Source organism: Solanum stenotomum, chromosome 1 (genome assembly GCF_019186545.1).
Source record: "Solanum stenotomum isolate F172 chromosome 1, ASM1918654v1, whole genome shotgun sequence".
Classification (NCBI taxonomy): domain Eukaryota; kingdom Viridiplantae; phylum Streptophyta; class Magnoliopsida; order Solanales; family Solanaceae; genus Solanum; species Solanum stenotomum.
The window spans coordinates 4,498,469-4,524,326 of record NC_064282.1 but is presented as its reverse complement, the minus strand read 5'-3'; the positions used below and the strand labels follow the sequence as shown (position 1 = coordinate 4,524,326).

The 25,858-nt window shown below is 33.8% G+C and overlaps 2 protein-coding genes across 3 annotated transcripts in view; both read left to right on the top strand.

Moving 5' to 3' along the window:
* Positions 1-546: 546 nt before the first annotated feature.
* Positions 547-6,417, top strand: LOC125861422 (guanosine nucleotide diphosphate dissociation inhibitor At5g09550). The gene is made up of 13 exons (XM_049541329.1): positions 547-667; positions 1,291-1,349; positions 1,537-1,620; positions 2,438-2,545; positions 2,646-2,818; positions 2,954-3,065; positions 4,062-4,142; positions 4,224-4,286; positions 4,627-4,728; positions 4,883-5,007; positions 5,306-5,516; positions 6,008-6,082; positions 6,341-6,417. Exons 1-13 carry the CDS (start codon positions 577-579, stop codon positions 6,392-6,394), a joined length of 1,338 nt encoding a protein of 445 aa, XP_049397286.1. The 5' UTR covers positions 547-576; the 3' UTR covers positions 6,395-6,417.
* Positions 6,418-8,791: 2,374 nt separating this feature from the next.
* Positions 8,792-25,858, top strand: part of LOC125861360 (probable ubiquitin-like-specific protease 2A) — a 46,059-nt gene continuing 28,992 nt past the window's right edge. Inside the window, exons 1-16 of one of the 2 annotated variants that reach the window (XM_049541282.1) lie at positions 8,792-9,048; positions 10,400-10,671; positions 10,791-10,872; positions 10,965-11,014; positions 11,857-12,039; positions 12,125-12,200; positions 12,694-12,802; positions 13,427-13,501; positions 14,122-14,253; positions 15,313-15,513; positions 15,596-15,651; positions 15,725-15,818; positions 16,124-16,214; positions 18,822-18,941; positions 19,830-20,249; positions 20,784-21,706. In XM_049541282.1, the coding sequence (XP_049397239.1) occupies positions 8,865-9,048; positions 10,400-10,671; positions 10,791-10,872; positions 10,965-11,014; positions 11,857-12,039; positions 12,125-12,200; positions 12,694-12,802; positions 13,427-13,501; positions 14,122-14,253; positions 15,313-15,513; positions 15,596-15,651; positions 15,725-15,818; positions 16,124-16,214; positions 18,822-18,941; positions 19,830-20,249; positions 20,784-21,518 (2,880 nt within the window). In that variant the 5' untranslated portion in view covers positions 8,792-8,864 and the 3' untranslated portion in view covers positions 21,519-21,706. Of the gene's footprint in view, positions 9,049-10,399; positions 10,672-10,790; positions 10,873-10,964; positions 11,015-11,856; positions 12,040-12,124; positions 12,201-12,693; positions 12,803-13,426; positions 13,502-14,121; positions 14,254-15,312; positions 15,514-15,595; positions 15,652-15,724; positions 15,819-16,123; positions 16,215-18,821; positions 18,942-19,829; positions 20,250-20,783; positions 21,707-25,858 lie in introns of those variants that run through there. The other variant, XM_049541286.1, reaches the window with a different exon arrangement.

Genomic DNA, 25,858 nt, shown 5'->3' with positions numbered 1-25,858 from the left:
CAAACCCTTCCCGAAATGTTAATAAGAACCCCGAACCCCCTTAAATATTTTTCAATTGATTTCCTGTTTTAATTTTTTGAAAAAATCGGTTTTCTTAATTTCCCTTCAAAAATTAAGTGGCGACTCTAAAACCAGTCAAAATATATTTTCCTTATAAAACACTATCATTAATTATTTATCAAGACACGTCAACTATTATTCCCTTATTCTAGTTAAAAAAAAGAGAACAATCGATGGTTGAGACATAATTTATAACTTATAATTATAAATATTTTCTTGGTACAACCATCTAGCCTCTACTCATACCATGATATGGTCATTACCAAATTAAATACTCAGTAAATAATTTTTTCTTTTTGAAATTGGTATGACATTATAAGAAAAAAAGAGTAGAAGTTGAAATTCAGTTAGAGGAAGACGCTGGCTGTCCTTAAAAATTCTGCTATAGACCCATTCACACCACCCGAAAGCGCGATAGGCTCTCCCTCCTTTAACTCTCCCGCCCTCTTTGCTATATTTCCATTTGATTTATTTCATTCAAACCGCTCATCAAAATATACACACTAATTATCAATTATGGATGAAGAATACGATGTTATTGTTCTCGGCACCGGCCTCAAAGAATGCATTCTCAGCGGCCTTCTCTCCGTCGACGGCCTCAAAGTACCTTTTTTTTTTCATTTCCTTTTGAATCACTAACGTATAATTAGCAATCAATATACTAATTCTAAGTTTGCGATGTTGAAACCTTCTCCCATTTGTTTGGCCATAGATTTTGAAGTTTAAACTTGAAATTTGAAAATTTGAGTTACTGGAGTTGTGGTTTTTTGGAATTTGAAGGTATGTTTGGACTGTTACTTGGAAATTTGCGGGTGGAAGTCCCAAAAACTCAAACACTTTCTTTGAGCCAACAAATATTTAAATTTTCAAAATTTGATTCAAAATCTATGGCCAAACTCTAGCTAGGTGTTAATGTTTGAGCAAAGTTTACTAGGTTCGACCAGACTCGTAGCTGGACTTCTAAGAAGAGCAGAACTATTCATGATTTAAAAAAAAAGAAGAGAAAGTGAATCCTTTTTTTCAGAGGATCTATTTCCCCTTCCTGTTTTAACATTGGCAACTCTGGTAACTGGATTTGGTCGACAATTTGTGATGTCTACCAGAGTTTAGATCATCAATCGTCTACTTATGGTTGTCCCAAATTTACATGTATTCTAGTTCAGATCCTCATACATTTTCATGTGGTTTCTAAAATTGATCACTATCTAACCTCTAAATGTCTTCAGGTACTACACATGGATAAAAACGACTATTATGGAGGAGAGTCAAGCTCACTTAATTTAATTCAGGTAACCTATTTAGTATTTACTACTGGTGTGGAACTTAAATATGCACAAACAACTTTGAAAAGCTCATCACTCTTCAGTCTCGATCCTGTGAGAGAGGACTGGAAAATGAGGCGTAAATGGAAGTGTGGCATAAGTTAGTGCTAGTTTACTTGGAGCTAATCTCAGCATATCATGTGTTTTTGTGTAGCTTTGGAAACGATTTAGGGGAAATGACCAGCCACCTGAAGAGTTAGGTACGAGCAAGGAATACAATGTTGACATGATTCCAAAGGTGAATAATTCTTACTAATTTTGATTATTTATCTTTCCATTACCTAAATTTTCCAGTTTACTACTCACTCATTTTCTTGACTTTCGATTCTTGTTTCTTCCCTTTTTCCGAGGCAGATTTAAGCCGGTATCGAATGAATTAAACTTATTCACATAACTGTAGGTTCTGCTCGATAATCACCATTTACACAAGCAGCTTAAGCTAATGTGCCTGCAAATAGTAAAAATCTTATATCTACCCATAGAAGAGCATGGGATCTAAAATTACAGCCAGTTCAAAGAAATTTCGGCTTTAAGATGAGACAAAAGCAATTAATGAAACAACTGACAACCATCTCATTTAGACCGGGTGATAGGAATGAGTTAGGTTACTGCAGGGCTTCCACCAAAGAGAGACAACTTATGACATGCTTAGATATCTAAGGAGTATATCGACTCATTCCATCTGATCATACAATTATGAAGGTTGCCAATATTGGAGAAGTTATAATGTGTAAAAAATTATCTAAATAGGCATGTAGATTCAACAACATGCACGATAATTTAAAAGAATTAAAATCAGATGCACTGGTGCAATTAGAGAGTAGGCTCTTCTTTAGGTAACATTCATAAAATATCTTAACTTCCTGTTGATGAAAGATTACTTCATCAAAGGGCCAGAAAATATAAAAGGAAAGATATTGGGATTGAAAGAGTTCTGTTGTTATCATGACAATTTCCAAACTGTATTAGGTTGAGTTGATTATTGACCTTTATTATTAGATATATATGAAATGCTTTACAAGTATGTAATTATTTCTTTTCCCGATGTCCTGTAGTTTGCAATGGCAAATGGAACTCTGGTCCGTGTGCTTATCCACACCGATGTTACTAAGTACTTGAACTTCAAGGCTGTAGATGGTAGTTTTGTGTACAATAAAGGGAAGGTATGTTTGTTAAAGGACTATGAGGTGTACCTTCTGTTCTATTTATTTTTTTTGGGTAGAAAATTCTCACTTAAATTTCTTGTGAAACTGATATCATTAGATCTACAAAGTTCCAGCAACTGATGTTGAAGCTCTGAAATCCCCGTTGATGGGGCTCTTTGAAAAGCGCCGAGCTCGGAAGTTTTTTCTTTATGTTCAAGATTTTGAAGAGACTGATCCGAAAACTCATGAAGGGATGGATTTGAACAAAATCACTGCAAAAGAATTCATTGCGTAATTTTTCTTTCCATGTGTGCTTTTACAGTCTTGCTTGAACATATTGGTGAAGGCTGCATCCATAATGAATTATAGTTAGACAGTTTCTTCCACTACTTGGTAAGTTGTTCTTGGTAACTGTTGTTTATGCAGGAAATATGAACTTGAAGATGATACCATTGACTTTATTGGACATGCCTTGGCACTCTGTACAGATGATAACTATTTGGCCCAACCAGCTATGGATTTCATAAAGAGAGTAAAGGTGAGTTTAACTTTATCAATTTAGTATTGCCAAAAGTATATAATTGTTTAATAAAGATATCATCACTAACGTAGTTTACTCACATTGACATGATAGTGTAAAATTTTGGTTTGTCATTGCTGATGAGCTAGGTGTAACTTATTCTAGTTACTCAAAGCTGATTGAAAGCTTGTATAGGCTCCATTATTCCATGACCATGAGGAAGAAAAGAAGAAATTTAGGAAGTTACAAATTTTCCATGTTATATATATAGGGAGTGTAGGGCCTCATACGAATTTTATTCATGTGATCAGAGAAAATCCGCATGCTTTAAGTATTTATATACCACTGTCTTTTATGTCCACCACCAACTCTCTTCGCTTATTAGACTCTGGGTTAGCTATTAATTGTATACCTCCTGTGGCTGTAGATGTAACGTCATATTACTAGATGAAGTAAAGCTTTTACATTTTCAGATAGCTGGAAGGAATCAATATGGTCTTGCCTACTGATACTGTAAATCAGAAAATGCCGCTTTTTAGTTTTATTATTTATTTATGATTAGATTTGATTTCAATGTCAAGACATCAGCCTTATTTATTCCCGTTTGTGTTTCTACTTTCTTGGCATGGATTGAAGACCTTTAAATCTAATTTAATAGTGTTAAGCAAAATAGAGTGTTGATATAATCCTATTATCTAAGATGTGTCCTACAGTATGATTAATTCATGAGTTGTCAACTGATACTTTCATGGTAGGTCTTCAATTAACGAATTATCACAATCAAGATTATAATTGAAATGCCAAATGCATGTGCTGTGTGATGTTAACTCCTATTCCTTTCATATGAATAGAACTATTTTTCGTAACTCATAAGAAACCAAATTCTTCGAATACATAAGCTAAGATATGCTTTCTTCTTTTTGACATATAATAGGTTTGAAACTTATTTGTTACTATCAGAATTCTCTGTTTAAAGGATTACTTAATGACTACTTTGTCTCTTGGTTTTTTAAGCTTTATGCAGAGTCTTTAGCACGCTTTCAAGCAGGATCCCCCTATATTTATCCATTGTACGGACTGGGTGAATTACCGCAGGTTTGTTTCCTTGGGTATTTTGTTTCAATCGTGTTTGGGTAATTTTTTTTCCTGTTATTTGATTGGCTTACATGCTGTCAGGCGTTTGCACGTCTGAGTGCAGTTTATGGTGGAACTTACATGCTTAACAAGCCGCAGTGTAAGGTAATCATCCGAACCATCTCTAGCTCATTTCGATGCTTAACGATCCCCATATAAGGTAAAGTTTTCCAAATGTTTTGGCATCCAGAATGTGTCTCACTAATCTTTCTAATCTGACATCTAGGCCTCTTCTTGCCCAATGGAAAAAGAAATTCTAAATGTAATCTGGATCAGATATCCTCATGTTGTACATTTAAGCATGCCATATTAGTTTCCAAAGAATACTGAGACGATAATGCACTGAGCTGGCTGCTCTACTTAAAATGCTGAAGAATTCCACATGGCTTACATACACATTGAGTTAAATTGAAGTTTATGTGAACACTCAGTTTCCATATTGCAGGTGGAGTTTGATGAAGGTGGAAAAGTTGTTGGTGTGACTTCTGAAGGAGAAACTGCCAAATGCAAGAAAGTTGTTTGTGATCCCTCATATTTACCTGATAAGGTACTATTGGCAAATTGCGAATAACTAATATGTCCAGGCTTTCTGCATCGTTGACTCATGTCTTTGAAATTTGTTTAATCATCTGCCTAGCTGAAAAAAAGATTAGATTAACAATTTCTACTGACAAATGATTTAATACCAATACATAATGCAGGTCCAGAAGGTTGGAAAAGTTGCCCGTGCAATTTGTATAATGAGCCATCCCATCCCTAACACCAATGATTCTCATTCAGCCCAGGTCATTCTACCGCAGAAGCAACTTGGTCGCAAATCAGACATGTATGTTTAGGATTCCAGATAGTCTACTGAATTATCATATTCTAACCATAAAGGGATATCTCTGACGGTGCAAGCTTTCTGCTTCTAAAAATAAGATTATAAAACATACAAATTTGACCTTACTTTTATATATCAATGACTAGTAATTGAAGTCCTCTTTTCTCCAAACAATTGTTGAGAAGTGACTGTCACTATTTATTTAGTCCTGGACTCCAGTACATGCTCACTAAACCTGCTGTGCTGTTTGGAGAAACTTGAAAGATAATTCAGAGTGACTTATTCAACATGGCGGTTACAGGTACCTGTTCTGTTGTTCCTACTCCCACAATGTCGCTCCAAAAGGGAAATATATTGCCTTTGTCTCAACAGAAGCTGAAACCGATGACCCCGAGAGCGAACTGAAGCCTGGCGTAGACATACTTGGGGCTGTCGATGAGATATTTTATGAAACTTATGACAGATTCGTACCTTCACATGATTCTGCTGCTGATAATTGTTTCATATCTAAAGTAAGTTCCAACTAGCTGGTAGTGTCTACTCTATTTCTACAACTATTTCATCTCAAATATATCACAAAAGAGATATGATTGTGTTATTACTTGTTAATTAGAAGACATTTTATGCTTATGTTCCCAAAATTCTGTAGAAGAATCACTGAAAACATGATAGGGCACTTTGATTTTACTTCTTTGACATGCTGAACCTTGCCCCACATTATGTGAAATTACTGCTACTCAAGGGAACCGTTCTTCATAATCTAGTAATGCCACTAGGGCAGGAAAATAATATAACAGTAATGTCTTACAAGATTAGCATGCCTTCTCTTGCATACATAGGCTAACATATGCATAGTCCTTACGACATAAATCAAACTTCTAAAAGTTCAAAAACTCTATGGTAGACTTCTTTCCTGCCACTCCAATGTTTCTCTTATACATCGGTCAGCAGTTGCCAAAATTTGTTAACTGATCTAATAATCCTGTTTTATCCTTCCTTGTAGAGCTATGATTCAACAACACACTTTGAGTCCACGGTGATGGATGTGCTAGACATGTACAGCAAGACAACGGGAAAGGTAAGATTCCAGTTGGAATTTAGTTATCTGGTGACTTGTCATTTGACAATGTGCAGCAGTTTCATAATATATACTATATCAACAACTCTGCCAAGCATACTGCTGTTTGAATATAGAAGCTACCTAGCACAAAGTTACTGATGAAAAAAGGGGGTTCTAATTAAGCTTATTATCCTCTAATGATTGACAAATATATCTTTTCTTTCGACCTCGTGTGAATGATTCTGAGTGTAATGACAAATATATCTTTTTATTTAGGTGATTGACTTGTCAGTGGACCTGAGTGCTGCAAGTGCTACTGCTGAAGAATAAGCTTATTGTATCCACTTCATATGTATGCTGCAAAATAAGTCAGTAGAAGCCAATTTTGTATTGAAGAATATTTTCAGTTATTAACTCCATAGCTAGTTGGTTCCTAAAATGGACCTTGTTGGAAGCAAGAACTTGCTTTATGTGTATTTTTCTTGTCCCTTATAGTTCTCTAATGATACTTTTGGAAAGGCTTAGGAATAGTTTCTATAAATCCTTTCCATTATTAGTTCATATTGCTATGTACTGATTTCATATTTTATCTTGTAAGGATTTCATAATTTTTATTTTGTCGAAAGGATGATGATGGAACTAGCTAAAATTCAATTTCACATAATGTTGCCCTATGCATGCCTGCAAATAAGTACACACTAGCCCCTCCTTCTCTGTCACCTCCAACTTAAATATAAGTTGAGTTTTGGTAGGGGAGGCGGGCAGTCGGGCACGAATAAACGCTTTCTTCGCCGAAATTTTTGCCAAATAGGCCAATAATGTTTGCCCTATTAAATATAAGTTGAGTTTTGTTAAGTATTGATTATGTAAATATTTGAAGTTCATGAGTTTTCTTATAAGGAAAAAGAGGGATAAAATAAACCCTTGCGGAGGGCTCACCAAAGTTTGAACCAACAAACTAATTCTATCTTAGTGTATGATTAGAAATTCCTTTTTAATATAAATATAAAATTTAAATAAAATCTATGCCCCATACTTTAAATCCGCCTCTAAACTATATTTTTAATGCCGTTAGGGTCGTTTTGTACAAAAATTAATAATGCATTGATTAGTAATGCAGGGATTAGTAATGAATAGTTAATTTTTACCCAAGTGTTTGATTAATTATTTCCCGCCCCATCTTGTGTTTGAATTAAAACTTTATAAAAAACTTCTTTCCAATTATATCCTTTAATTATTATCTAATTGGGTTAAGGTAAGTAATTGTCGGACAATATATTTTTTTTATGGCCTTCTAACTAGCTATGAGAAGAACATATTCACTTAAATTATTTGAGGATAAATAATTATCATCTTAGTAAATTGATCACTTACAAAATGTTAATTTTCAATTTAAAAAAAAGATAAACTATCAACTTTTAAAATTGAAAATACGGTAAACAATAGTAAAATTGAATAAATACACATAAAAATGGCTAAGTTGTAATTTTAATTTATATGCAATTTTATAAATTGTTCAAAATACAAATAATTAGAAAACCACACAAATATATATATATATATATATATATGCACACACACACACTTGATTAAGATCACAAACGTTGTGTGTGATATATTTTCCTTTTTAATTAGTTAATGTTAAACAACTCACATTTCAAATATTATATTAATTTGTATTGGAATTATTTAGTAACAAACAACTCTCTCTAAAAAATTTGTAAGCTAATTTATTTAAATAAATTTACTAGTACAAATATAAAACATAAAATCAAGAAAATAATTAAAATGATTTGAGGGATATTTTTGTCTTTACTTAGACTTATCCCATGGTATTATATCTCATGTATTACTAATACCTCCAGATGGAATACATCCTAGAATACCATGTAGGAGGTATAACTAAGTCATGAATTAGTTATACATAGGCCCAAATTTCTATCAAGCATAGTACTAAATAATACCATACATAATACACGGACTATTTGTTTTAATGCGGCCTACCAAACAACGCCTTAATATATGCAATGTTTGTACTATATCAGCAAGCAGCTGCCCGCTGACATGTGTGCTTCTGATCGAGGTTTTTTTTCTCTCTATTTTAATTTGTTTGTCTTCTTTTATTTTTCATTTATTATGTATTTAAAAATTATGTAGAGGCTGCCAAAAGCAGATAACTATTTGTCATATGCCTGCTTCTGATGAGGGTATTTTGAAAATTTTATACTTTCTCTGTTATAATTTGTTTGTCTAATTTTTTTAAATATTTCATATAATAGAAAATTATGTAAAAACTATTATAAACGATAACAATTAGCAACTTAGAATATTTTAAAAAATATATTAAAAATTTTGATTGATAGCGCCACATAAATTAAGAAAGAGGAAGTAACATATATTTTTTGAAAAGATATAAAGAGTCTATAATCACAATAATAAATAATTCAAAAGACATATAAGTTTTTTAATTAACTCTAGAAATTTTATTAGTGTTATATAAATTGAGACAAAAAAATAACATATATTATTTAAAAATTACCTAAAAATACTATGAATCACAATTATTAACAATTAAAAAAAATATAAAAATCTTTAATTTATTTTCCAAATTCGTAAATTGGGACTTAATTAGACAGTTAAGATGGTAAAAGAAAAAAATAAAGTTTAAACGATTTGATTAATAGAGAAAATATTACTTGAAAAAGTATTTAAAGTTTGGCAAAGCGCGTGGTTTAAATTGGGATACAAATTGTTGACATGTTTAAATAGTGTAAATTTCTCAGACGATCCATCATCCATAATGACGAAGACGAGAAGCAAGAACAGGCGAAACCCTAGCAAGAATCACGATCTCTCCGTTTTCGATTTTAGCCCTGAGGATGAACGCATTGAGAAAAGCTCTAAAAAGTTATTGCAAACATTCAAAATTCAAAAACCTAACAAAGTCCATTCTCCCGTCGATAAGTATTGCTTTCTCCGTTGCTGTACGTTTCTGCAAAACCCTAATTTACTTTACAAACTCTTTTCTTGCTCTCTTCTTGATTTGGATTGTTTTTTTTAACAATTATTTCAAGAAATTGAAATTCGGGGTATTCCAGTTTGAACTGTCTATCAATATGGATATCGCTTCCTTATCTTAGAATGGGAAGAACTATTATATATATTTGATGCTTTTAGTTTATCATCGTTTTCGTCTACAGCAAGAAAGTAATAATTGCATATTCTGAGTTGTGTCTAATGGAGTTAAGAGAAGGGGGAAAAGTATAAAAGTTGAAAGAACATAAGGAGATTGAAAAGAAGAGGAGTAACAGTGATGTAACAGAAGAGTGAAGGTAATGGACGAGGAAAGAACATGTAATCAGGTTCAGGATGCCATGCACTAATACATGGGGGTGGGGGGTGATAGACACATTGACCAAAAGTATTGAGAACAAGAATATGCTAATATATATGTAGGGATCAAGAAACGTAAGTTTATGATCAAGAAACGTAAGTTTCTTCTGATCAGTGACCAGTTTTTTTTTTTTTTAATTAAATTTACGATAATAGAGCTTCTGGATTCATGCTAATTGAAAAAATCTCCGTTGCTGTATGTTTCTGCAAAACCCTAATTTAGTTCACAATTGCTTTTCTTGGTTTGGATTGTTTTCTAACTACTATTCCAAGAAACTGGAATTTGAGTGGCTTTGTTTGAACTGTCTATCACACGAATATTGATATAGCTACCTTATCTTCTTCTTTACTGAACACATAATTAGAATGGGAAGAACTTTAATATATTTGATGCTTTAGTTTATCATGGTCCTCCGCTACTGCAAGCAAGTAAAATTTGCATATTCTGAAGAATAGGGGGAAAGTATAAAAGTTGAAAGAAAATAAGGAGATTGAAAAGAGAAGGAATAACAGTGATGTAACAGAAGAATGAAGGTAATGGGTATATATATATATATAGGGATCAAGAAACATAAGTTTGTGATTTAGCTTATTCTTGCAGTTTCTTCTGATCAGTGACCAGATTGTGCTAAAAATTTACAACAGAAGAGTTTCTGCTTCGTTTAGGAAGCAATGTTGTTTATAGTCTACATGCTTTTGGTTTTTGATTTATTGAAGATGAATAACATATCTATAAAACCAGTGAAAATGTCATTCGCAACTTTGGATCAAACTATAGGTGCTAATATGTTCTGTGTCACCCATTTCTGTTTGCTGATTCCTTTTGATGTTTTCTTTTTTCATTGCTAATTTTTCCCCTGTTTTTTGTCCATCTATTAATTTATCTTTTTTCTTCTTATGACTATAGAAGCACTGGTTATTCTATTTAACAATTTTTCTTAGTTGCAGGAGAAATAAGTAGTACACAAAATGATCCGGTGATTGAAATCCTACACATTGATGATAGTGATGATGTTGCAGAAAAGAATATATTGGAGTCAGGTTCCACTGTGGCATCTAGGTCTTCAAATTTGAACCCTTCGACAGATGATTGGCTTTGTCATCTTGAGTCGAAATGTGACACTTCTGGGGCCAAATCCTATATAACAAGAGTGAAAACACCTGAATGTTCTATCACTGACGGCAAAAATTTTGGTCGGAGAGATTTTGCTGATGTACCCAACTTTCTCGATTTTTTCATGTTTCAAACTTACCATACTGCTAACAAATGCTTTATGACTATCCCCTTGATTAAAAAAAATACTTTATGACTTGCCATCCAAAATTTCTGCAGAATGAACCAGTTATTCTCGATTTAGATGATGCTACCGAAGTCGAATCATCCAAGGCACCTTGTTGTCTGCTAGAAAATAAGGGTTTGTTAAAATTATATCATTTCATATTTTCCAAGGTTGCTCATATAAATCCATTTATTTGCTTATGAAGATGTGCTGTTTTTTCATTTAAGGTTCTGGAAACCAACAAGAATTGATGCAGAGTCCTAATCTATGTGATACGGTGAGCATGCTGCTCTCTGTAGTCTTTTCTATAATTCAATAATTTTGAAAATTGGATGTTCCACAGAAGAAAAATGATATTAATGCTTGTGATCTGCTAGAGCAAGCCTCTCTGGGTGCTTTGTTTGTTCCATCATAACTTTGAACTTCTAATAGTAATCTTTCTAAAAGAAGTTCGGATTTTACTTCTAGTCAATGTGCCGTCCTCAGTTTCTCCGTTGGCAACTTGGTGTTGTTGAACTTTTGGAAGATCCATGTGACATAGCGTAGGCTTCAGTTTATTAGTTAATGCACTTCTAACATAAAGCATATTGAACCCAGACATCAGTCACACGTTAATAATTAAAAATCATTTGCCGTGGGATTCAAGCTGTATGTTGGTAAATACAACACAAACCCCAACTCCTTCTCCGTTCCATTACACTTCAAAACTCATAATGTGAATCAGCAAGGTAGAATGTGATGTCTGTTCCATTCTTAGGTATGTGTTAAGTTGATTTCAGGATATGATATATTGCTAATGTTGCGTCAATCTTCCTGCTTTTTTCCTTTACTGCCAAGCTTGAAGTGGTGAAGGGGCAGGAGGAGAGATGGGCATGGATTTTCCCCTATTAGTGGTTAAACCATTTTAGAAAGTGAATCAAACACAAATAATGATGAAAGTTAAGAACCATATTTTGTTGCTGGGTCTCTTCTTTTGGTAGGGGATTCTCCAGTTGTTAGTAAAAAAAAAAAATTTACCTTATCAAAAAAAAAAAACGATGCAAGTTGTGATTGAAATTTCTTCAAAGCTTGCAGAAAACTATTGCATGTTTCACCTTCCATTTTGCTACTTTTTCGCAGAAAGTTCCGGTGGTTGTTAAACCTGATCACATCATGTATGAAGATACATATTCTACAAGTTCCATTTTGACCTTTTCATGCCGTTCCATAAAGCTTGAGGGCTCCTTCGGGATGAAGTTACCATTTACATCTGAGTGGACACTTTGTGATATTATCACTATTAACTCAGAGTGGTGCAAAAGTGTGAGTTATAGTGCGTCCTCTCTTTTTTTTCCCCACACCAACAGGGCAAGTGGAGCTTTGCTAACTTCTTTGTTGCTAATGATAGGTTGAAACTGCCCTTGTGGAATTGTACCTCAAATCCAAGGATTCAGATGTAGCTAACACTGATAATGAAAGTTCAGGTTTGAGAGGAGTTCAATAAAATACTTTCCCATATAATTGTTGATATTGTAAATTAGATGGTTTCCTTTTTTTATTACATTTCTCAACATTTGAAGATTAATTTCATGGTTTCAAGCTGCAATTGCAAGAAGCTGAGTCATGCTATCCTCTGTATTGTTCTAAAGAACCTCTGTCATGCTCTAAAATAAAATCTTGCTTTGTGCTTGAGCTAGATTAATTGTTACAATTAGGTTGGAGAAGAGAATGCTATATTTTTGCCAAAACTCAAAATTTATTACTGTTGCTCATAAATGTACTGGAGATTACGTTGAATGTAACTGTTTGATGGATCAAATATATGGCTTTTGAAGGGATTCGAGACTTGATTTGGAAATTGAAATGTTAGATTTTTCTGTGTAATTTACTCTTAGGGGAGAATATAGGTAGTTTTCTAAGCTGTGATCCCAATGTTGATTAATCTTTGTTTACATGAAACTATCTCTAAATTTACAGGTGCTATTGTGTTAACATTTGCTTTGTTCGACCCTGATTGGTCCGAAATACAAGAAGCAATTAAGATGCTGAATGTGCGATACAAAGATAAATGGAATAACATTACAGCGTAAGATACCTCATTGAACAATGCATTGATGGCTCATCTCTTAACTCTTATTTTATAGATAATATACTTTGGTGATCTTGAGTTCCTTTTTGACAGTAATGATGAAGTTTACTTTTAATTCCTTCTTTATCTGTGTTTTATTGGCAAATGTCTCAACACCCTGTCCTCCCCCATGCACAGCTGAGATACTCTTTTATTGTTTTCCAGATTTGTCTGGCTAAGCTTCAATGTTAGACTTGTGTTCCTGTGTACAATGCTTAAGCTCTTTCTTTTGATGAAGAAAGTGGGTTTTCTTCTTTGATGGACTGTGGGAGCAGAACGTTTTTTTTTCCCACTAGAATTTGTGGATTTGGAAATTGTTTGATTGAAAAAGTTCTCTAAATTTATTCTCCTGGCCTTGTATGACACGCTTCATTGTTGTGGGATTGACTGTCTGAGGGACAAGAGATGTATGAATTGAGTGAAACTACTAAAGATGATTGTAGTATCAGGAATGGATGATTAAGGTTCAATTTGTTATTGATTTGCCCATGAGTAGCTTTTAAAATCTTGCTGTTAATTCCCTTTCCCCAGTTTGATAGAATTCTTAATATGTTTATATCATGATAATGCTTCCTTTGTCAGACTTGATCCCACAAGGAGCTATAGTCCATTTTTTGGACGGAAAAGCATTTCAGTTGAAGAGCATGATCATCCCAAGTAAGAGATACTTATCCTTGTTGCTTTTCAATGTGAATCTGATGGTGGCAAGTTGATTAAGGTCTAAGAGAGAATGACCAGCTCTTCAATTTGCAATTAGCGATTTAAACAGTTACTGGTGACTAACCATATGCCCACTCCTCCTGTCTTTGTCTTTGACTTCTGAATTATTGTACAAGGTCTTTTAGTGGCGATTTTTCTCTTTTGTTGCCAAAAGATTTGATGCAGTTATGAGGTGGAGAGCCAGGATGAAAGACTACTAGTTTGCTAGTTTTACATATCTTGGGTTCATGTAGTATTTATAAAGTTCTAGGGTAAGATATATATTCCTCAGACTTTTCTTTCTTCTATGTATTTCTAGCACTATTTACTGTAAAAGCTCAATCTTTACAGTAATCTAATGAATTTAAAATCTCACCAAAATTGAAAAGAGAAAGATAGTTGAATATTGAACTTTGAATTGGGTTAATGGACAGTGATTAAGAGCTAAGTTTGAAAGTTTTGCCATAAGTTATGCGTCTTCCACTTCTGAATCTTCCTATTACGCATGCTTCCAACTTCCGTGCATCTTTAGTAAATTCGCATTGTTTGATGTTTCAATCCTATTTCATTATCTACAGTTCCAGGGATAACTTTGAAGAAATTATTTTTCCAGAAGGGGATCCAGATGCTGTTTCCATAAGTAAGAGAGATGTTGATCTATTAAAGCCTAAGACTTTCGTCAATGATACCATCATTGACTTTTACATTATGTGAGTTTATATGTACGTATTTCAGTTGGTACTTCCCAAATCTTGCTAACTTGGATTGGAATTAAATTTAGCTAATGTTTTTTGTTCTTATAATCTTTCTTTCTGGAATTATTCATCTATTTGAACTTAGTTGTTCTCGTAAGTATTAACTATTGACATGTTGTTCGTTATCAACATCTGGTAGTATGATCTACTTTTGTTAGACCTCAAATAAAAAGAATCATTTAGTGGCTTGGCATCTGTGTTACTCTTAGGTCAAATGTTACTACTTTGTGTTTCAGCTTTTTTATGAGGACAGGTCAAAATTTACTGCATGATTGACGCGTGATCATTTCACTGCATAGTAGGTTCATCTTTTACCAGACTTTTGTTATTTCCATTGCTCTATCCCTTCCTCTCTCCTGGTTATAGATGTTTGTTTATGGGCAACATGAATCAACCACCTCCATTTGCAAAATATAGGCCCCCTTGCAAATAACTATCAGATCTTCTGTAGTCCCAGTTCATGCTGTTCACAGTATTACAGGAGTTTCTTTCAAGGCTCACACCCAAAGATAAATTTTAATGGTCTGCTTGTTTCAACACCTAACCATGTTGTAGAGTACCCAGTGCTTGAGAACAAACTAATACTGGTGATACTAGGGTAGTCATATAAGGAGGATTCTCTGTTACTTTTATTACCTTATTATCTGGCTCTAATCATCATCCAAGGGTATAACATTTCAAAATTCCTTTTAATTTTTTTCCCCCAATTTTCTGTGTGTGTATATGTACTACGGATATAGAATTTATTCAAACAATTCATCTAAGATGGAGATCTACCCTGAATACTTTCTTCTGGTCTATGACTGCACTGTTCTGCACTATTGTTCTGAAAATGATATTCAAAATCATTCTTGGAAACTACAAATTTCAACATCCTAAGACGAGGAAATGGAAATTTCATTCAGTTATTCTGAAGTTCTCTACTTCTTATCTCCTTGTATTTTTCTTCTCCTGCTCATCTGTTTGCGTAACACAGTGAAGATGGAAAGCTCAATTGATGAAATGAATTACCAGGTATTTGAAGAACAAAATGAATCTGGAGGAAAAAGGCAGGTTCCATTTTTTCAATAGCTTTTTCTTTAGAAAGCTTGCTGATCTGGATAGAGATCCTTCTAAAGCTTGTGAAGGTAGAGCTGCTTTCCTGCGAGTTCGTAGATGGACCACAAAAGTCAATCTTTTTGGAAAGGATTTCATTTTTATTCCAGTCAACTTCAGGTAGAAGCAGTTATAGAGCCATCTTATATGTTAGGACTTTTATAGTGCTGCTCTCCACTATAACATTATTTTCTTGTGACAGTCTCCACTGGAGTTTGATAGTCATCTGTCACCCTGGCGAGGTTGTTACCTTTAGAGGTATATTCCATGGCTTGTATGTTTCTGTTTCTAGTTAAAAGGATTATTCTTAACTGGAGAAAGTTTCTAGCAGAGGAAGAAATGGAGAAATCATCTAGGGTTCCATGCATCTTGCACATGGACTCAATCCGAGGGAGCCACAAAGGCCTGAAGAATCTTATACAAAGGTATAATCCATTTTTGGTTGCTTTGACTCACAAGGTTGAGTAGTTATTAATTTAGTCACAATCATGTACAACAAGTTAACCATGTTTCGTATACTATATGTACATCCCTATCAATAGTTTACTATGTAGCATTTAGTCATTCACCAAACAACTGAGCATATTGCAAACTACTACGATTTTCTGGAGACTTCTTTATGAGGTAGTCTCTATATTAGTGAAATTCGTTTGAGATTTCACTATGAAAGACTGAGATAGCTTCTGTATTATAATGGAAATAGAGAAATTTTCATGTCCTGTGAGTGCAGTTACTTATTGGAAGAGTGGAAAGAGAGGCACAAGGAAGTGGGAGAGGATGTTGCGAAGAAGTTCTCGAGTCTTCCGTTTGTCCGTCTTGAGGTATCACTCATTCCCCATCTCTCTATCATGCATTGAAAATGTCGTTTCCTTTTCAGGTTATTGTCAACAAAAACAATGGTTGTCTTTTCGGAAATCTTGTTATTGCACATATATAATGAACACTCTTGCTGTTTATAGGTTAACAAAACAGTTATATTATCATCTTCAACCTCATGTGTACTTTATTGTATCATAAATATAATCTAGTGAGGTTCTGTTAAATTTATTTACTCTATAGTAATTACAATTTGGGAAGTGAATTTATTAGTTACTTGACATCTAGTTGACACTCCAGATGTCCAGTTCGGTGTGTCAATAACTGTTGTTGTCTAATATGGTTTTGGATGATCCTTACCTCATTGGGCAACTCTATGGGGCCGTGTGGTAGGATGCATTAACTTTGTGTATTACTAATAGCTTTGTTTGGTACACTTTCAACCTATGTTAATACAATCTATTTGGTATTATGCTATATAAAACTAATACATGGCACATCATGGTATTAACAATGCAAGGGTTATTAATGCATGGTTAAAGACACAATGGCCCCTCAAAACCTTTTCCACATCCTTTCCACCATGTTTGTGGAGGGTATGATTGTAAGCAACCTTTTTATTTATTTAGAAACTATGCAATGCTTGTTATTTTTAACACACCTACCTAATATCAACATTACTAATACACCCTATTCATAACTATTTTTACACACCCTACCAAACGTCTCTTAAATTAAGCCCAATATCCATCTCCTTGACATACTTGAAAGATAAAGTATGTACCAATATCTAAATACATCATATTGATATGAAGAAATATTTGTTACTCAAAATTCATGTTTTGCATAGGTGTGATTTTTGTAATTGTCTAAACTACAGGGTTAGAATTGCAATGGAAAGAAGTGAGGTTGTTTTTTGAGAAAACATGGGAAGAACTGAGTTCCTTAAAATTTGACACTATGAGAGACTATGAACTTGTAAGATGCTAGTTGCAACCAAAAAGCACCCCGACTTGCTGTTGAGCATCTGTACTTTTGGATTGGACATACTACACGCTGGATTAGTTGAGGTGTGTGCAAGCTAGCCCGGATATGAAGGTGCCCCCTTACCCACCCCCAAACCCCCAACCCCAAAAAAAAAAGTAGAGATTGAGAGGAAAAAGAACTAGACCAACTTCCTTAAGTACTTTATCTTACTCTTTATCTAGACTCGACCAATTTCCTTAAGGGCTTGCTTGGTACGAGGGATAACTAATCCCTGGACTAATTTTAGGATGAGTTTATCCCATGTTTGGTTGGGATTAAATTTTGGAATAATTTATCCTGGGATTGTAAGATTATTCTTATTCCACATTGAGGGGGTGAGATAACAATCCTGGGATGAATAATTCCGGGAGAACTTGTTCCCAAACCAAACGAGTCACAAGTATCTTACTCTTTTACCTTGATAACTACTCTTTATAAAGTAACCTACTTTTTAACTTCTTTTAAAAAAATCTTATTCTGCATCTCCAACGTAATCATCTATCTGCACTTTTTTATTTAAAATCCATTGCGAGTAATGTGGCCATGTAAAGTACAGCTCATGTAGCCAACTGGTTTTTCTAATTTGCATCTATTACATTTGAACAAGGCGATTTTTCAAATTTCAAATCTTCATGCCTGCTGAATGCTACAGTTCTACAGATTGATTTTGTTTCTATGTACATTTGAGAAAAAAACCCTTAATCTTGGGCCTATGTGGTGATGTATGCTCATACTTTTTGGATAAGCAATCATCTCTTTCTAAAACTATGAAATGCCCCATTGTGTTTTTACTGCTCTTTGAATTAAACTGCAAAATTCTAACTAGCCTTTTATAGCATTAGTTCAACAGAAAAGCCCTTCAGTTGAGAACTTTGCATGCTCCTCACATATTTATATTTGCTAATTTAGCATTTGTTAATGGTCTGCTTGAGTACAAAGCTCTTGCACTACTTATACTGTATAAATGTTAATCATTTATCACTGGAACACTTGAAAAATTTGGGGCTTGTGTTATATATTGAACAGTTCCATTGACCCTTTTTGGTCGAATTGGGAACTGCTCCCCTCTACTTTTCCAACCAACCTTGCCTCAAATTATACAAAAAAAAGGGGAAAAAAAGAAAAAGATGGGGAGGGGAAGCATAAACTGAAATAAACCAAAGGAAGAAGAAAGAATTTCCACAACTTTTCGAGGAGGATTCAGTTGAGTACATAGAGGTGAGCAGGCTCCAGTGAAAAATGACGTGTTACAGGAAGAGTTACTATTTTTAATGTTCTCATATAGCATATAATAAGGGATTTAGCGACCACATTCTCTTGCAAATGGGTTTTCATCAAATGTATACATTGTTAAGTTTTCTGCAGTATCGATTCTATTTCCTATAGTATTTGGTCTCTTTCATGATTTCATCTATTTGCCGAAACTTGAGTTAAGTTTGGTGTTTGCAGCTCGCATGCATACTTCTTGAAAAATTCTTTTGGAAAATTAAAACTGCAGTAAACCATCATAACAAATCTGTATTTTGCTACAGAGTCTTTTATATTAAAACATCTTACTCTCGCACTCCTATTACTTTTGCTTCCAGCTGCCACAGCAGGAGAACTCATTTGATTGTGGAATTTTTCTGCTACATTATGTGGAACTTTTTCTGGAGCAGGCTCCAATCAACTTCAAGCTCTCCCTAATAAGTGCATCCTCCAAATTTGTAAGCTGTCTCTTCCTTGTTATATCATTTTGAATTGAGCTGAGAATTATAATTTTATGTAAGTTGGGAGGCATGAAGTGAGTATATCTTGGACTTTGGCGAAGCTTTTGCAGTTCATTCATTGTCATCTCTCACTAACCTGACTCTGTTTATATAACAAGGCTTCATATAATGTTACGAAATGAATGGGATGTGGATTGTTAGTACTCTGCAATTTTAGTTGATACTACATAGATTTAACTGTTTCCTTGATGAGGTGCAATTTTAAGGTCGGTGAATCTGAACTACGTGATGCAGCTTTAACTCTAAGAACTTACATGTCTGCATTTTGTCATACTTCTTGGTAGCGCATCGTGATGGGAGTAATAAAGTTTGGTAAAAAATGTTAAGGTAATTTAACATTCCTGTCCTGTAGTTGTGAAATTCAATAAAGGGGTGGGGGGTGAGCCTACGAGTTATGATGATTCATTGTGCTTGTCTCTTCCCATCATCTGCAACTTCTTTTTTTGTTGTGTCATTCCTTACTTATGGCCTAATGTTAAGATTTGCAGGGTGTTTTGTTACTTGTCTCAATAAAAAAAAAGATTTGCAGGGTGTTGCACTATGTGGCTACAAGATGCCTCTTTTTACAAGTTATTGTCTGTTAAATGCCGCCCCTCTCATCTCTGTGAATCATTACTTCATTAGTTTGATGTTTGTAGTTAAAGATTGCACGATTTTAGTGAACCCTGTAGGGATTTAACAGTCTTAGAGTTGATGGTAAACCATTTCGACAGTTACATATGTGATCAACTTCTACTGGAGCGCTGCTATTGTTTCTTGTGTTGAATGATTATTCATGTTCTACTGGAACTTTATTTGATAGTTTGGTAATATTCTATTTTTCAGCTTTCTGAAAGTTGGTTCTCAACTGAAGATGTTGATTGCAAACGGGAACATATCAAGAGATTGATCTGTGAAATTACCAGAAGTAGAGCTCAGAAGGTTTCTCCGGCTGATTTTGATGACAACTCGTCTTTAAATTGCTTAGGAGAGGAAAATACTAGTTTGAGCTTACTTCAGGAAACTTGCAATGCAAGAGAAGCAAGTTATGCTGATGACTTGAGGTCATGTGAGGATGAACTTCCTACTTTATCTCCTGTAGCCAACCTTATAAGGGGTTTCAAGAGTGCTGGAGTATCAGAAGTGGTTTCTACAGATTTGTCACGACCACAAGATTCTGCAAAGTCACTTGCTTATGACAGCTGTCGGCTTTATGGGCAAAAGGCTTCACTGAATCCATTTAGGAATGTCATGTCTCCTATAGAGGTAATCAATCTTATCATTCTTTTGCTTAAATTTGCTACTTTTTGTGACAAAATGATAGGTCTTTCTGGATGAAAGTCCATAGAATAGTTGCATGGATTCTCTTTTGTGATTGCTCATGTTCCCAGGGAATTGGCTGTGATAAAATTTGTACAATAGAAGTAAGGAAGTGGCGAGGACAATAATTTAGGGAACTTCACTATTTCCAGATGTTAGTTATCAAACCATTTCTCTGGATGTTGGGTGATAAAGGTTTGGGGTGGTACGGGACAAGGTAGAGAAATGGTAAAGAGGCCTTTGCAACTACATCTATTACAAAGCAATCAATTTTGTTGTTTCATTTTGTCTCCTTTCTCGAGTGGTGCATTTGTACTTGTCTTAATATCTCAACGTTTAGTTCTGATGTTCAGAGGGTTTTATATTTAACCTAGCATTGTCACTTCACATTGTTCCTGTCTCTCATCCAGTTTATATTTGCACATCCGAGCACATCTCCAGTGGTTAACTTAGGTGTCTTGTTTCTTATATTTTTAATAGGAAGAGACAATTGAGGAGCAGATGACCGTTTCACCAGCCATGAAATCAAGGAGGCAGCCTGTAGAACATTTTGCAGCAGCACATGCTTCCAGCATTTTGAGATCCGAGACCATGTTTCTTGGAAGAAATGCTAGTAGCCTCGATACTGAAAAGATGAATCCAGGTTGTCGAAGCAGTAGTTACTGTGGATATCCAAATTCTATAGAGATACATGATGAGGAAGATCTTAGGGCTAAAGTAGAGGAAGTATCTGATCCTGATGCAGCAAAATATAACTCGCCAACTTTGCCTGAGGAACTTGCAGGTTATATCGTTTTGGATTCTCAGGAGGAAAATGAGAACCATGAATGGAATGGTCTGGAAAATAACCTACCCAATACTTCTGCTTTGTGCCATAGGGAGGTTAACTCCTCTGATATCTATGTTTATAAAGTAAATGAAATGATACCGTCTTCACAATTAGTAGAGCAGTCTGCAAAGAAACCAAGGCACGTGCCTGAAGTTTTAGAGGTGTCCAGTTCTGGAACAGGGATAAACGAAATTGTGTTGTCTTCAACATCAAGTGAGGAACTTGCAAGCTGTTTTGTCCAGGATTCGGAGGAGGTCAACTCCAAGCTTTGTACTGAAGCATTTAATTTAAAACCAGAAAGAGGATCAGAGAAGAAGAAGCCCTTTGTAGGGAAACGGAGGCATTTGTTTCGCCGTCCACGAAGAGTCAGCATAGACCTTTCATGAGACCTGCATGTACAGCATTTTTTTTGTTTGAAATGGATTCCAAAGGAAATAGGTACAAGTGTAAATAAACCTTGTGTCTCAACAATTACTGTTCATTTATCCATCTTTTTTGTCCAGGACTAATCTGTCCAGAGGTAATACGTGTATATACAGACTATATGGTTGAACATCAATCAGGTATTTCTGTTTTCTTTATCTTACAATAGTGTTGCTCATATTTTAAGCTTTATCTGGTAATGGTTCTCTAGCTCCTTGAAAATCTAGAAGACCCACTGATGATGAAGAAATTATTGCTACTTGACATGGTTATACTTATTTATGTATACTCATTTCTAGCTTGCTTTGTGGTTGAGACTTGCGTGCGTCACATTGACTTGGTATAACTTTAGTTTCTCAGTTTTCACATTTAACCTCCAAAACAAAGAAAAAATTGGAACTCAGAACACTATGACCAATAAATAGATTTTATCGTTGCTAATGTCTTGAGGTTTATTATTATTGTCATAAGCTTTTTGCAATTATTAACAAATGCGACCAAGGCTGCAAAAACAGGGGGGGAAATAGGAGAATTCAATTGTGATGATCTGCAAAACAAGCCACGGATTAAATTCTGTTCAAACAATTCGGGAATGTCAACTATGCTGTTTTATAGTTCATGTCAAATTCTATAGATAATATTTTGTCGGAGAATTGAAGTGATAATTTTTGCTATACTTATAGGACCATAATTGTTAACTACATACTTAAAGAGATTATTTTAAACATACTTTAAAATATAATAGATCATTTTTGTCAATTTATACCAAACTTACTTGAGAGACTATTTGATCCTATGCTTGAAAAGTAAAACGCCATTTTTGTCAACTTCTCCAACTTGGAACATGATTTTAAACTCAAGGCAAGATTCGTAAACAAAAAAAAGTAGGAGAAAACCTCATAGGATGCCAAAAACATACTAATCATTGTTTTTTTAATGGACGTGCAAAGTTTAAAGTGGACAAGTAAAGATGAACCTAGAGAACATATTGTGTGCCAAAGATTAATTGGAAAACTTACATGAATATACTATATTAAGAAAATATTTACCATTTATAGCAATATTTTTTTCACTTGATCACTTTTAATACATTTATAATACACTTTTAATACATATTACAGTAAACAATTTATAAAACACATATAATATAAGTTTTATTGATGGATAATACATTTATCACACATTTTAATACACTTAAAGAGTTATAATACAATGTGTCATTTTCTTACCAAACAACCATAATATATTTTAAAACACTTATAACACATATATATTGCATACATAATTCATTTTTAATATATATTACAGATTTATCATAGTATAGCTATATCTTACTATAAATGATAAAAAATAAAAATTATCGCTAAACTCAGTAATTATTTATTAAAAGATACTCATTCAAGTAATTTTTCATATAACTTTTGGAGCTCCTTTTTGCCCATCCATATTTAACACAAAAACTGACTTTATCAAGATTTCCCTCCAATGAAATCTTGACTTTATCTCTTCCAGTTTGAATAATTAGCTTCCTCACTTGGGGATGATGGTCACCTCCAATGGACCACCAATATAGACAATGATAACATATGCGCAAAAAAAAAAAACTTAAATTTAAATTGAAAATGTCTAATTAAAATATTTCATTAGTAGTTGAGGCGTTCAATTGAAATATAATGTCATGAAGGTATAGGCTCTTGTCCCCCACCATTGTACTTTTGCTTATATAATTAACAGGTAGGTAGAGGTCTGTACCAAATACACCACCTCCCTGGGAAGGTAGACAGATTTTTTTTTTTTAAAAAAATGTTCAATTGAATCAGAGGTTAACTTAAGTATTTTAAGCCCTACATTTAGTAACTTAAGGATAATGATAATACCCATGTCCACTTCCAATAGACCATCAACATGGCAAGGCAGTGCATTAGTACCTAGTAAATGAGGAAAAAAACTTTTCAACATTATTACACAGGTCAAGTATATATATGTGGATCATCGAGTATTTTTGCAGGAATGACTACTTGTCTAATTAAATTCTTTTGGTGAACTTTGTTGATCATGCATAACCGCTTCCTCAAAAGTGGATAGTAATGAAGAAAAGTCTTGTCAACACTCGAATAACATTTAGCATAACGGCAATCTCCTGACCTCTAGTCTGATTTTCAACAATATTCCTTAACGAAACCAACAGCAACATCAACACTATCATCGGTAGCTAGGTTTGTCCGAGTAAAAGTGTAACTATATATAATTTCATGAACAACTTGCTGATTGACAAGATCACCAATAAATGTCTGAGGTTTACTATATTATTATTGTTAGTTATAAGCTTTTCGCAATTGCAGAATGATCCTCACACACAAAACTTCACCAATTTGTGGGAATTTCATGTTAACAAAGGCTGCAAAAACATCTGTGCTTTTTCACTATTTTGATTTCAAAATTGATCTGCATAACANTTCTTTCTAACTTACAATAGAACTATTTTTGGAGTTGACAAATGTTGCTCAACCACGTAAACCTTATCTTCTGTCTTGTCTTGTGGACATCACTTATTGTGGAATTATCAAAATAAGATAGTTAGATTAGAAATTAATTGTATCTATCTACTGATTAAAATCTTTTTAAACAAAATAAATCAGGAAAACGTGATAGTAGCCAAAGTTTAAAAGGTTGTTATTTTCATATTTTGCGTGGTAGTCCCAACTCCCAACTATGCTGTTTTTAGTTCATGCCAAATTTTATAGCTAAAGTTGAATTATATTTTGTTGGAGAATAAAAGTGATAATTTTTGCGGACCAAAATTGTTAAGTACATAAGAGATTATTTTAAACGTACGAGATTATTTGAACCTACGCTTAAAAGTAAAGTGCCATTTTTGTCAACTTCTTCAACGTGGTACATGATTTTAAACTCAAGGCAAGATTCGTAAACAAAAAAAGTAGGAGAATACATCAGAGGATACTAAAAACATACTAATCATTCTTCTATTTAATGAACGTGCAAAGTTTAAAACAACTAATCATACTAAAAACAAAAAAATGTGTTTTCTCAATTGCCCTACAAATTATTGAATCACCACTACATTTATTTATTTCATTCTTTCTCATCAAAATATATATATATATTTCAGTGGTGTGCAATCCTTGATTAAAACAACACGTTTCCTCTCATCTAGATAAAAATTCTCTCTATATGTATTGTATATATTGTAGTTTGAGCTCCAATATCTGAATATAATTTCTATTATATTATTGAAAACACTATAAAACATCAGAAAATCAATATAATATGGATGCAATATTATTCAACAACACAAGAATGATAACCTCAAGAAGACCATCTCCAACTACTTTATTGAGTCGAGGTCAGCCATTACTAGTTGTACTATCAAAAGCTGATGCACCAAATTTCACTACTATCCGACGTTCAGGGAATTACAAACCCACTATGTGGGATTTTCAATATATTCAATCCGTTAACAATTGTTACGCGGTAATTCTTTTGTTATATTTATCTAATTTATATATATATATATAATGTGTTGTATCTAGAGGTGTCAAAGAGATAGGTAGTGGTGAAATTAGATATATTAAAATGAGTTTGAAATAGAAATTGGGATGGATCCTGACCCATCCAAGTGTATTTTGGGCTAAAAACTGAGTTAGGTCATGATTTTTCCAATTCGATCCATTTAATCTCAATAATTTTTATTTATTGTTATTTAATTTTGAGGAAACTAAGCAACTACCCCATAAAAGTAAATAAATTACAAACATATAATACCCCTTTATATTCATACCCCACTAAATAATTACACTATATACCCCCAACTAATTTCGCTTAAGTAATACTAAATCAGTATCATATACTGTATTGGTATCATTAAGGCTGATAATTTCGTTGTATTGATACTTTTTTTTCTTCTCAAAATCCACCTCAGTGGTGGGGGGTTAGGCAGATCCCTACCTGTTCATTCCATCAGCAAAAGAGAGTTACAAAATATATTGTATTGATATCATTAAGGTTTCAATATATTCAGTCTGTTAACAATAATTACGTGGTATATTTTTAATTTACTTCTACGTACATAACTGCATAATATATGAAATGTGTTGTACCATTCCGATAATAATTAACTTTAGCGTTGCATATAGGGAGATAAGTATAGGGAACGGTTTGACAAAGTGAAGAAGGCAATGAAGAAGAATTTGATGATGATGATGGTTGAGGGATCAATACAAGAATTAGATTTTAAGTTGGAATTGATTGATAATTTACAAAGGCTTGGAGTGAGTTACCACTT

Coding starts and splice junctions, on each gene's coding strand:
- LOC125861422 (XM_049541329.1), top strand. CDS start 577: ATGGATGAAGAATACGATGTTATTGTTCTCGGCACCGGCCTCAAAGAA. Junction 1,621..2,437: donor ATGTTGACATGATTCCAAAG/GTGAATAATTCT, acceptor GATGTCCTGTAG/TTTGCAATGGCAAATGGAAC. Junction 4,143..4,223: donor GACTGGGTGAATTACCGCAG/GTTTGTTTCCTT, acceptor ACATGCTGTCAG/GCGTTTGCACGTCTGAGTGC.